This window comes from Siniperca chuatsi, linkage group LG5, assembly GCF_020085105.1.
Source record: "Siniperca chuatsi isolate FFG_IHB_CAS linkage group LG5, ASM2008510v1, whole genome shotgun sequence".
Classification (NCBI taxonomy): Eukaryota; Metazoa; Chordata; class Actinopteri; order Centrarchiformes; family Sinipercidae; genus Siniperca; species Siniperca chuatsi.
Genome location: NC_058046.1, coordinates 10740204 through 10753844, shown reverse-complemented (window position 1 = coordinate 10753844; position 13641 = coordinate 10740204). Strand labels below are relative to the sequence as shown.

Genomic DNA, 13641 nt, shown 5'->3' with positions numbered 1-13641 from the left:
TGGAAAAAAGGTTGAGACCATCAGACCAGCGCTGAGAGGTGCTGTACTGACAGACCATGGCCAGACAAAAGTGAATCTATCTGCGCTCTCCTCTCAGTGGGAAGTCTTTGACATCTCCAGCCAGCTGTGCTGCGGGGGAGAGCTTCTTCCATCATGTTTATCGACTGGGAGCTGTCCTCTAATTGAAAAGATCTGGAATGGAGACTTTCACTTTGACTCCCTCTTCATGAATAACTCATCAATAGCTTTATGAAAAACGAATCAATGATTCTGAGTCAAAGATCAGACACGGATCCTTGCAGAACTTTGTTGGAGGAAAACACTCCAGACTTTGTCTCATTAAAGACTGAATTGTAAATATCACCTTACCATCTGTCCACACTAAGGGCAGCAACATATCTGCACTCATTGGATTCACTTAAGGTAGAGCAAACAAGTGTCTTTCTTAAAAATACACAAGTTCACCTGCCTTTGTGGGGAAATGCCAAACCATGGTCAGGCTTTGGGACTTAGATGAGAATAATGGGCTTGGAGTGACTATAATAGTGATGCCTCATGTTTAGGAAAGTGAATGATTTCTTGGGAGTAAATGGCCACCACCCCTTCACTACACTTACTGTACGTCTGTCTCTCTCTCTCTCTCTCTCTCTCTCTCACACACACACATACACACACACACACACACAGGTTGAATAAATTAGTATTACAAAAAATAAGACGGTGTAGTCCCTCATTTGTCCAGGAATGTTCCATCGTAGACTACGATCGAAACCTTTTCTATGATATTACAAAAACAGTTGCACTATTTCCCTGGCGTGAATATATGTCATGAATGTTAAGCAGAGGTACTGTCAAAAGTATCCCTTCAAACCCTCTCTGCATAAATAAAATACAGCAAATGTTTCACTCTTTAATAAAATACTTTGAACATTTATTAATGCTTCATAGATGGATAATAATCTATTAATAAAGACAATGTTTGGTTGCCAGGTTGAGAAAAATCCAACTGGTATATATTCTCCTCCAACATAACTTCCATCAATCCAGCCCCATTTTAAAGGTTGCCCGTCTAAATTACAAGACAGAAAATCCTTGAACCCTTGCATTAAATTTGGACATAAAGTTTTCAAGGATGTATTACATTTATATGTATTACATACATATAATCTATTATATTCATGTTCACATCCATATAATGTAGTCCATATCAATACTAGCAGCTCTGTGAGGTTACAGGGCTTTGAGCTAAATGCTATCATCAGCATGCTAACATGCTCACAATGACAATGTTAACATGCTGACATTTAGCATCTTTATAGGCCTAATGTTTGCCGTGTTCACCATCTTAGTTTAGCCTGTTAGCGTGCTAACATTTGCTAATTAACAGTGAACACAACATATTGTGCAGCTGATGCTGATGAGAATGTGATTAGTTTTGCAGGTATTTGGTCATAAACCAAAGTATTTTTATTTCCAAAGTCAGTAGGATTCATCCTCTGGGGACCACGACTTTCTGTACAAAATTTCACAGCAATCCATCCAATAGTTGTTGAGACATTTCCGTCTGGACCAAATACAGCAGAGGTTAGGTGCTGGTGTGCAGTGTAGTCTGATCTTAGATGGCAGCCAGAAGAAGCTTAAACCAGAGGATGAGCCATTATAAAATAACTTCTGTCATATGAAAACCTTGTAAATCCTGTGAGATTTTTAAAATCATTTGACGTGATTTTGCATAGCCCTTATGAATGGGTAATTCAGATTTCATGACCTTAGAGCACTTGGCCAGACATCCATTAAAAACTCAGACCGCAATTTTAAAATTGTTTGGCTGTCAGCAAGTCCTGAAAAGTGGGACTTATTAGAGATGCAAGGCTTTTGTTAGATACCAGCAGTAGAGCTGGAGCAAACAACACCAGGGTGGAAAAAGAAAGAGCTTGATTATGGCCAACAATGACTTATTAATGCACGCCTAAAGGGTAAAGGATCTGACTGCAACAGCTGCAGAATTTACAGAAGAACAGTTTATGATGATTCAGACTCCCAATAAAGTAGCTGACTGAGGTCCAAAAAATAAAATAAAAACTACTATCAAAATGTTCCTCCATTATTGGTAAAATTACCATTGGGGTACATATGCCAAAATACAAAATTAATTTGAGTAATTAGTAGGTTTGGAATAATAAATATATTGCTGAAATCTTCAGACATTGGACTTTATCTTTTGGGAATGATGAGATTTATTACATTTAATACACTTAAACATGGACAGGACAAAGATAAACAGGTTGAAACCATGCTTAAATAATTGAGGTAACATTTTGCAGGTTGAAAAAAGATTATTTAATAAATACACTTTACAGTACATGGATAACATATCATACTCAACACATACACATCGTTGACAGCATAATTAATAGTAACTGCATATGGACTCTGCCGCATAACTGTTGAATGACCTGATAAATAATATTGCATTGAGGGGAAGCGTTTACACAGGTGTTGCCGTTCTCCAAGAAAGGAAACTAAGACCTGTAAGCTGCAGTGACACAATTATTGGTTTACATGGCAACATTTTGACCTTTAACTGTCACCTGAAGAACTCCAATGAAGAGCAACAGTGAATAAACCAATAAGGGAGAAACAATACAGTTAGCAGGGTCCTATATTTCATTGTCTCACCATAATGCTATATGACTGCTCTACATGTGAGCAGTCCATATCTCAGGCTGCCTCAGTAACAGGACAATGCAGCTACAGTGCCACCATATGGTCAAGGTTGAATGACAAATATGCCCTGGCTTGCTCAGACTGCGTGGGAGAAAGGTCTGTATGAGACCCACGAAACAGATCCATGAACACATGCTGTGACCATATGGCAAATAATGAGGCTTTTAGTACAGAGGGAAGGCAGAGAAGCATGTCACAACAACTCTAGACTGACAGCTGATTGAAAGTATTTGAATTTTAAAGCCATGCTCTCTTTAAAGTGAGAATAAAAGTAATTGACACAGAAAACCCTGATGTTGGTTACAGCGATAGATGTTGCTGTCAGTCGTTGATTGATGCACGGAACATGGCATGAAAAGTTCATTATAAAAACATTCAAAGTAAAACAATGGAGACTCTAATAATGATAATGACACAATAAAGACGATACTAAAAAAACTTTGTGATAAACACTGGGAAGATTTTAGCATTAAGAAGTATCAGCTATTGTCTTTTTGGGTGGAAAAAAAGATGAAGTGCAGAACACATGGCGTTACAATGCAGCACTAAATGCCCTGAAGACCAATCACTGGACTGGGTAACTTCAGTTGCATTCCAAGTCTTGGCCTTAACTCTAACCCAGCATTTTGCTTCCACATTACAAACATGCACACAGCACAATTCCTATGATACACCTGCTAACAGCTGAGGACTGAGCAGTGATACAACAGGTAAGTATATTTTTTACAGCCACTTAGTAGTAGGATAATGATTATTGAGATAATGGGTTATAACTGTGTCTTGCTCAGATCATTATAGCTGTGGTTCCTATTGCAGGGTTTAAGTGGTGACCCCATTTCTACTTAACACTTGACACAGTGTTTATTTTATCTGCTTTTGTGTACATGCATTAACTGACAGCTCTGGGCTGGGATGTGCTTAAAAGTGATGAAGTATTATATTCCAGTATTCCAACCATGTGGATGCTCTTCCTCTTCATTGTCATATTAAATTTTGTAACTTGACAGCATCTACAGCGGTGCTCACTTCATGACTAAAAACATATATTTAACTGTTACACGTTACTATCATTTCAAAAGAAATAATCCGAATTTGTACTCCTTGGGAGCGGTAACTCATTACATGATGACTATCGCATTACTGCAGTTTTCTGTTACATCCTCACACTGGCTAAATGCATCCTCTCTTACATTTAAAAGCAAAGATGCAATCAAACAAACATAAAAAACAATGTCGTTGATCAGCTATGCGAAAGACTGTGGAAAGCAAATAGCGATGACATCCAATGTTCTTGTCAACTCCAGAGGTAGAGTTTTTGAATAATTAAAACTTAAATCTAACATTTAAAAAGAGCAATACTAATAATAAAAATAAATAAATAATAATTTATTATTTGATTGGATACTGATATTCCATTTTTTTGCTAGACACCTTGTTATTTGGAAAAGTGATATTACTGAAATGCATTACTCAATAATTTGCTATCACACATCATCATTTTCAGAGATCATAGTGTAATGTGACTTGGGAGCACCAGGATCAGCATTTCTTGCAAAGTAATAATATTACTTTAAAGTGATTTTAGTCTTTGTTATTCAAACATGCGTTTGGCCAAAAAAAGAAAGACAGGAGTGATAGTCGATTTAATAATCAAGCAGCAAACCTCAAAGGATTACACTGGTCAGGAGTCCAGACTTTAAATGACTCATGAAAGGTCATGATCACGTGTAAGTCAGTGGTGGGATGGTATATGAAACCTTATAGTGGTGTAGTAGAGTAGTTTGTAGTATTACTAGCAGTAACTACAGACAAACTCAAAGTTTCTGAAAAATGCTTTCTCCTCTTCCAAACAAACTTTCATGGTACCCTTGAGCAAGCCACTGACTCTAAATCGCTCCAAAGGAGCTGGTCAGTGGCCAGTAGGAGACATTCAATTTCTCAGTGTTGTAACTTTACACAGCAGGGTAGTGCTGAAAATGAGCATGCTCAGAACAACGCCTGCCTGGATAAATAAACTTAAAAGAAAAGTATAGCTGCTTGCTGGCTTTTTTGGCGAGTCACTGTGGACAAAAGCGAGAAGGAAACGCTTCCCATCAGTGGTGCAGTGCTGGTGTTTAGTCCAGAGGAACCTCCGACTCACTGGGTAACATGGAGGCTGTGGCCCGCTTAGATTCCTTCATCTTGTCCAGGCCGAAGAGGAGGTCCAGTTGGGTGACTGGCCGCAACCGCTCCTCATCCAATGGTCTGGAGCAAAGGACACAAGAGGTCAAAGGTCAGACACAGAGGCCTACAAAACAGCTGTGTCCCAATTCCATACTGCACACTAATTGTATACAGTATAAACTATATACTAATCTTTATAGTATACCATTTTTGCAGTAGTATATAAGAAATCAACATAATGTAATGAACAGGAAATTATACAATGCTTGAGCTGTCGTACATCAATCAAACTTTGACTTTAGATTTCCACTGACAATTCAACTTCACAAACAGACAGCTGAATGCTTTTCACCTTCCACCCAGAGTTAGAATTTCCCCCCCTTGTGAGCAGCGCCTTCATTTCCTGCATTGCATTGTGGGAGAATAGTGAACATCAACAACACACTCAAAGTGTGCATACTGACAGTTTTGAGTAAACTTAATTTTGTCAATTTTCCAGTGTAAACACATACCCAAAACCAGCTTAGAAATAGTACGTGGTGTGGATTTGGGACACACCTAATGTCCTCTTGGAATACCCCCATAATATCTCTCATTTGAATATACTTATTTATATATAAATATGTATGACTTATTACATCTTGCCTTTTTAAGCTGTACAGTTTGCATTTTCATTCAGCTATTTTTTTTTTACCTCAGTAAGTTTTACTATTCTTATTTTGCACAGCCTCAGTGCTGATGTCATAATGCTTTAATTTTCTTCATGATACTGACATGGTGACAAAGTACTTGATACACATTACTGCTATACAGTGCATCCGGAAAGTATTGACAGTGCTTCACTTTTTCCACATTTTGTTATGTTACAGCCTTATTCCAAAAATGGATTAAATTCATTATTTTCCTCACAATTTTACAAACAATACCCCATAATGACAACATGAAAGAAGTTTGTTTGAAATGTTTGCAAATTTATTTAAAAATAAAATAAAAATAAATCACATGTACATAAGTATTCACAGCCTTTGCTCAATACTTTGCTGAAGCACCTTTGGCACCAATTACAGCCTCAAGACTTTTTGAGTATGATGCTACAAGCTTAGCACACCTATTTTTGGGCAGTTTCTCCCATTCTTCTTTACAGGACCTCTCAAGCTCTATCAGGTTGGATGGGGAGCGTCAATGCACAGCTATTTTCAGATCTCTCCAGAGATGTTCAACTGGGTTCACGTCTGGGCTCTGGCTGGGCCACTCAAGGACATTCACAGAGTTGTCCCGTAGCCACTCCTTTGTTATCTTGGCTGTGAGCTTAGGGTCGTTGTCCTGTTGGAAGATGAACCTTCGCCCCAGTCTGAGGTCCAGAGCGCTCTGGAGCAGGTTTTCATCAAGGATGTCTCTGTAAATTGAGCATTCATCTTTCCCTCAATCCTGACTAGTCTCCCAGTTCCTGCCGCTGAAAAACATCCCCACAGCATGATGCTGCCACCACCATGCTCCACTGTAACAATGGTATTGGCCAGGTAATGTGCGGTGCCTGGTTTCCTCCAGACATGACGTTTGCCATTCAGGCCAAAGAGTTCAATCTTTGTTTCATCAGACCAGAGAATTTTGTTTCTCATGATCTGAGAGCCCTTCAGGTGCCTTTTGGCAAACTCCAGGTGGGCTGTCATGTGCCTTTTACTGAGGCTTCTGTCTGGCCACTCTACCATACAGGCCTGATTGGTGTAGTGCTGCAGAGATGGTTGTTCTTCTGGAAGGTTCTCCTCTCTCCACAGAGAAACGCTGGAGCTCTGTCAGAGTGATCATCAGGTTCTTGGTCACCTCCGTGACTAAGGCCCTTCTCTCTTCGCTCAGTTTGGCCGGGCGGCCAGCTAAAGAAAGAATCCTGGTGGTTCCAAACTTCTTCCATTTACAGTTGATGGAGGCCACTGTGCTGATTGGGACCTTCAATGCTGCAGAAATGTTTCTGTACCCTTCCCCAGATCTGTGCCTCGATACAATCCTGTCTCGGAGGTCTTCAGACAATTCCTTGGACTTCATGGCTTGGTTTGTGATCTGACATGCACTGTTAACTGTGGGACCTTATATAGACAATGTGTGCCTTTACAAATCATGTCCAATCAACTGAATTTACCACAGGTCGACTCCAATCAAGTTGTAGAGACATCTCAAGTATGATCAGTTGAAACAGGATGCACCTAAGCTCAACGGCAAAGGCTGTGAATACTTACAATTTTTTCGTTTTTTATTTTTAATAAATTTGCAAAGGTTTCAAACAAACTTCTTTCACATTGTCATTATGGGGTATTGGTTGTGGTTGTGGAATTTTGAGGAAAACAATTAATTTAATCCATTTTGGAATAAGGCTGTAACATAACAACGTGGAAAAAGTGAAGTGCTGTGAATACTTTCTGGGTGCACTGTATGTGTAGTCAATTTTCTTCTGTTTATTTTAATAATTCTGCTGCTGGGACAAACCAATTTCTCAATGGGTATTTTTACAAAGACCACAGGATCAACTCAGTGCATTGATTAGGGAGAACTACAGAAAGGCTGTAGGTTTGTAGAGAGCATTCAGCAATGTTTTCTGCTTCCTCTATTCATTTGAAACATGCTGATGCCTGGTATCATAATTGCTGAGAGCTCAGCTATGAGTTTAGTGTTTAGAGTGTTAAAAACTAGAAGTTTAAAATATTTCTTCTTTTAGCAATAATGCCTTGCTCCAAGAGGGGTTTCAATAGTTGCTTAGCAACAGCTGAAGCATGAGTTACAGAGTAGATATTTAGCCTTTTAGAATATCTGATGTTTTTAAAATCAACCTGTAATACCATCCAATTTAATGACATACAGTACTTTGTGAAGTTGATCAACACTCCAATAGTTGTGTATGTGAGGATTCAACCTGAAATGATTTTAATGCGTATCATGATTGGAATTCATGACAGTGCATTAATTTTATATTATAACCATTTTAACTATTACTTTCAATATCCCATGGTCTAAATAGTGAAATATAAAAGCTTGAATGTTTTGTAAAGAAAACTGAAAAGAATGGTGGGAAAATAAAGTCATATTTAAAGTTAGAAAGTACCAGTATATACATCACTCAAAATAATATTGCAATCAGGTTTCAAAAACCCACACTGGTCTAATCTCAAACTCTTTAGGGCAGGAACTGTATTTAAACGAAGAGATGCTCAGTGGACTCATGGTCTAAGAAATCTTGTGGGTGTTTGAATATGAGTCATACTTTTCCTCCTCCTGGCAGTCCTGTAGCTGCTGAGCGATCTGCCTCATCTGCTCCTTGCGGACGTAGTCCCGGACTCGGTACATGGCAGCGTCGCGGCAAAGCTCCCGGAGGTCACTGCCAGAGTAACCATCTGTTTTCTCAGAAATCTCCTTCAGATTAATGGCATTGCTCAGCTGAGCAGAAAAGCAGGACAGCAATGAGTCAATTATATAGAAGTAATCTGTTAGCCGTCACTGGTCTTTGACTGTGTTTGTTACTACCAATCAAGTGCCAACTGTTCATGTGTGATCAGATTTACTTCAATGTGATTTGACAGTGAAAATGCAGGTGTGAAATGGTCTCTGATAATGACAAAAGAGCACTGAATAGAATAATTTCTTCCACAGCTTATAAGGATGAAAAGAAATCACATCTTACGTTTTCTCCTGCTAAAATCAGCCTCAGGATGTCCTGTCTTTGTCTTGTGCTCTGCAAAGACAGAATGTTCTTATTGGGAAAATAAAGCATATTGATGTGCATCCCATGAATAATAATAATTACAAAAGTACCTTTCAATTAGCAACTAATCACCAGTTTATAGACTTTCTAATCATCAGACACTGTCTAAGTGCCATTTCAACTTCCTGAACACATTATACATAAACAATATGTGTAAATACATTTACTGCAAAAAGCTTTGTGGTTTGGCCAGCAGCCATAAAACAATCTGAGACACACTGTAATAGAAGCTTATTCCACTGTTTTTCATTTGATTTTACTTATAAAATTGCGCCATACATTAGAAAAATGTAAATGTACATACATTTAAAATATATTCCATTTTAAGATATATTCCAACATATTACATAATGTATGTATTTAATTGTATTTATTAATTTAGATTACATAGATGAAAACAGTTTGTGCTGGTGTATGTGTACACGTCTTACTGGTAGGCCAACATGAAAAGTGGTGGGCATCCTGCGCAGAATGGCTGGATCCAAGTCCTGTGGCCTGTTTGTAGCTCCCATCACCATCACCTACAATCATAAGAATCACAATGTGAATACATTATGCTGACAAAACCGCCTGCTGCAGCTCTTAAGAGACAAGAGAGATCCTACCCAGTACGTACCAGTGTGACTTGGTATGATCTGGTAGGTACATCACAATATAGGAAAGAGCTCCGGTTGTGTTACCTGGGTGGTTGAGGAAGTATCCAGGCCGTCCCACAGGCTCATGAACTGGGCCTTCATCATGGCTGTGGCCTCATGGTCCAGGCTGGAGCGGTTCCTAAGAAATGACTCTAACACACAAGAGACAAGGAGCAAAAACAAGGATGAAGACAGCATTTACACAAAACTCATCTGCGTAACAGACTGAGGTTGAATAGGCTGAAATCAGCTTGGGCAATTTCATGGGGGATGAAATAGGATTAGACTGATTTGCTTGTATATTAGCCTGATATTGCCCCTTTAATAAAAAATGGATTTCAGCCTGTCATGTTATCCTATAACAAAGTTTTTGTTTTTTAGACTTTGATGCTTATCGACACGTTCACCAGATGGAGCAGCAGCAGTGGCTGTGACACACAGCTCTTGGAGCCAGTTAAGGTACTTTAAAACCATTAACACCTGTTACCGCAATATGTGTCAAAAATCATTCTCCTTCTAGGAGTCATAACTCAGTGAAATCTGAACACATAGACATAATACACATATTTTTAGATTAAGTGTGACATACACTTCCAGATGATATCATTATCACTGTCCATCATAAATAAAGGCCCATAAATCCACTTAGAAAAAAAGATGCTCCTTTTTAAGTTTTCTTCAGTATCAAATTAATCCAGAGATAGCTATCTGTACATCCATGGGTACACTGCAAACAGCAACTGCTAATAGCTGATTTGGCATACTTTTAATGGTGCGAATTTGCCAAAATGTAAACAAATATAGCCAAAACCCCCCCCCAAAAAACAGGGCTCAAGTTGTAGTTGACAGTGTAACTCACTGAATCCACGGCAATATTATACCTTCTCTTTACATTCCCCAAAGCATCATGAGAACCGTAGTTTCGATACTTAGACATTACTAAGGTGTTGAACTTGACAGTTTTGGGGGAGACAGTCCGTAAACAATGCTATGAAACCTGACTCACTAAGCTTTAAGGAGCTGCTAACCTATAAAAGAAATGTCATTATTCTGGTTATCAATGCTGCTTTAGATGCTTTTCCAGCATGAAGGAAACCCTTTGATGTTTTTGGTAGGAAAAATGTCAAAACATCAATATTAGCTTTTTAAAATAATTTCTGCTTGAAAGAGTAAAGATAAAGATAAATCACGATAAATGCGTCCTTTTAGAGAAGCTCACCCATTTCATCAATGAAGATGATGCAGGGCTGGATTTTGACAGCCAATGAGAAGACAGCAGCAGTCAGCTTCTGTGATTCGCCGTACCACATGTCTGTCAGCGTGGAGGCCTGGAGGTTGATAAACTTGCAGCCCGAGGCTTTGGCTGTTGCCTTGGCGATCATGGTCTTCCCACATCCTGGAGGACCAAACAATAAAACACCTACAAGGACAAAAAATATAAACAGAAATTGGGAATCATTTTTTTTCTTTCAAGCTCATGTTACGTTTTTGTTCAAAGCTCTTTTAAAATTCCTGCATACATTATTCAAAAGTATAAAATATACCCTGTTTGAGCAAAACAATAAAATGCAGATTTCTTCGCATGATTTTAGAGTTTATAGACTTTATTATTTAAAGGAAATCATGACTCATGTCAACCATTACTGGCAACTGTGGGGGGATTTTTTTTTCCTAAATTGTTTTTCTGTAACACACACACAAATTTGGCCCAACTTACTGCATACTTTTTAAAGGTTATATGATATAAACAAAGGCTGGAGACTAAGAAGGGAACTGGATTCCCATAGCAGCTAATTTTGGAGGTTGACTCATCCTGAAGCTCTGTATAAAGCTTTGGGCCTGACAGGGCCAAACAGTAAAAACTCTCTACAGAAAGTAAAGTGTTCCTCTAAGTGATCATCTGCTGTCAAGCTGCCAAGTGTACAAATCTTGTCAGACGCTTTTTGGCACATAGCTATAGATGGAAGCATAATGCACCGGATGGCTTTCTAACAATAATGAGCAAGAGAATGGCTAACAGACAAACTGATATATTATGACAACTTCTGAAATCTGTAGTTTGTCAAAGTCATGAATCTTAAAACCAAGTTTTTTGTTGGCTAGCTTTTGATGCACTTCAACTCAAATTATTAGCATTCATGACAGTCAGAAATTGTAATCGTGACTTTGTTCTCATTGTTTTGGTTTGATACTATAATGCATTGCATTTAGAAATACATATTGTTCATGAGGTTAAAAGGCTGACTTTCTTTAGCACTTTGAGTGTTGTTTCATTTCAAATATGTGTTGGAGAACAAAGCCAAAACAACAAAAACGTGTTATTGTCCAATTACTTTCTAGAGGCACTGAAGATTAAATAATGCCAGATATGAGTACCATTAGTACATCACTGACAATTAGCATAAGGTTATCTTAGTTCGTCCTAAAATGTTAGCATGTACCTTAAAGATTATGTTTAAATTTGACCATTATAGTTCTGTTTTGATGACATGCTGTGGTACCTTTAGGAGGCTGAAAGAGTTTGGATCCAGCTAAAAGGTGTCTTTTCTGAAAGGGTAGGATGACTGTGTCTTGCAGCTCATTGATAACCTCATCCAGACCTGCTATGTCTCTCCAGGACACCTGCAGGAAGGTAGAGTACTGTGAAAATTTCTGTCTGGGAAAGTGCAATGATAAAAAAAGGGTTAAAATGCCATGACACTTGATAACTTCAACGTCATGTTGACGTTGAAGTTATCAAGTTCATGTTGATCATGTTGGCTGTGGATCACAACTGTTACCTTAATAGTTTGTGGATCAACTAAGTGAGATGCAATGTTCATCTCATACTCTGTTAGTTTGACCCCCTCGACGCCAATCCTCTTCATCAGCTGTTCTGCCTGGAGAGATAAGACACACACCTCAGCTAAAGACACAAGGATAACATAGCGTCATTCTTTTAATTTTTTAACCATGTCTGTTACACTGACGGCAGAGAACCTGGACAAATAGCTACGTCCACCTTGAGCTTACATAATATAACAATGACATGCTTATGTTCTATATACCCTTTTCTTGGCTTGGTTTTTCTGTTTGGATGTAGGGTCCATAGCTTCTACAACCCATTTGATGCCATAGTAAGTCACTGCGCCAAAGATGGTCAACCTCAACAACATGCCCACCACTTCATTCCTGGACAACGGCCGCATCAGGGCCTCTCTGGGAAGATCTTTAAGCAGCATCTCTGCTGGCTGATGTCAGTCCATTGGCTAGATAAAGATGTAGGGAACAGAGGGTTGAGACAGACATAAACTGGACTAGCATAATTTAGTTATAGTTTCACTACATGCAGGTAACAAAGTGGCCATTAAGTTTGTAATTTAATTCTGTCTGGTGCAAGCATAGCTATGCTCCACTCTGTGGTGTGAGCTGATGCCTTCAGGCAGAAGGTACAGGTTAACAAACTGTTAGTTGAACAGGTATAAAACTACTGAACAGAAATCTAATTATAATGCCATGTTGCTTGATTTAACAAATCACACAGGACATTCCTGTATTTAAATGGCATTTCAACAAGTGTGTAAATAGCATTTCACCCACACAAATTGCTCCTGGCTGACCACCAAAATACATCGTGAATGGCAGTGAGTAGGTGAACCAAATCATAAAATTTAAATTTTATTAAAATAACACTGCATGTTGGGTAAGACATATGCCGAATTGAAGAGTGGCTCGGGTGATTAGCCATAGATCGTAAAAAAAAAAAAAAAAGATTTTGAAGTATGAAACTTCACACGTGTGCAGCAGAGCATTACTTTTATAATTTCTGAATGAGGTTTAGGCGTAAACTAACAGTTCTCCAACCCAAAGGCTAAGCCGTCTGTCACTTGTTCATAATACTTGCTTCTAACGCTATTTGACCAGTTCGTTTACATACCAACACAAGCTAGCTATTTTATGGTAACAGTTACATCCATGGTTTAATACAAAGGAAGAAATCCTATTCATTCGCAAGTTAGCATTTCCAGGCAAGCTACAGCTACCACAGCTGCAACTAGCAACCACCAAACTGTTACTTTACCATTCTGAAATTGTAATATAAAACTAAGGGCTGAGTAAAATTTTTACCCATACTCTGTATGCTGGCACACATAAATGTAACGACCCTCGTGAGATACAAGCCAAAATAGTCATACTTACTAAAACCAGGAAACAGCAACAATGTAACGAAAATGCCTACACTAGCATTGAATGTGCACCATGTTTTGTAACTCGGGTAGGAACAATCACCATACTTAGGGGATAGTTCCGGTTCAGTTGGTCACTGAGCGGGCATGTTTCATACTGTCAGCCACTGGATGGCAGAGCTTGCAAACACATAATACACAT

The 13641-nt window shown here is 38.7% G+C and overlaps 1 protein-coding gene across 4 annotated transcripts; it reads right to left on the bottom strand.

The window, feature by feature from the left end:
- Positions 1-2316: 2316 nt before the first annotated feature.
- atad1a (ATPase family AAA domain containing 1a) lies at positions 2317-13591 on the bottom strand. Of its 4 annotated transcripts, none has more exons than XM_044196996.1 (10): positions 13453-13591; positions 12321-12521; positions 12054-12152; positions 11775-11895; positions 10493-10693; positions 9319-9425; positions 9070-9159; positions 8558-8608; positions 8141-8313; positions 2317-4971 (listed from the first exon to the last, which is right to left on the bottom strand). In XM_044196996.1, exons 2-10 carry the CDS (start codon positions 12492-12494, stop codon positions 4842-4844), a joined length of 1146 nt encoding a protein of 381 aa, XP_044052931.1. In that variant the 5' UTR covers positions 12495-12521; positions 13453-13591; the 3' UTR covers positions 2317-4841. The 4 variants fall into 4 exon arrangements, with proteins under 4 accessions (XP_044052931.1, XP_044052933.1, XP_044052932.1 ...); XM_044196998.1 differs by having other exon boundaries at positions 12435-12521; XM_044196997.1 differs by lacking the exon at positions 13453-13591 and adding an exon at positions 13381-13398.
- Positions 13592-13641: the final 50 nt, after the last annotated feature.

Excerpts from the sequence above, each read along its gene's own strand:
- atad1a (XM_044196996.1), bottom strand. The coding sequence starts at position 12,494 with ATGCTGCTTAAAGATCTTCCCAGAGAGGCCCTGATGCGGCCGTTGTCC. Across the intron at positions 9,160-9,318 it reads ATACTTCCTCAACCACCCAG|GTGATGGTGATGGGAGCTAC; the intron begins GTAACACAACCG and ends TTATGATTGTAG. Across the intron at positions 8,314-8,557 it reads TGATTTTAGCAGGAGAAAAC|CTGAGCAATGCCATTAATCT; the intron begins GTAAGATGTGAT and ends TTTTCTGCTCAG.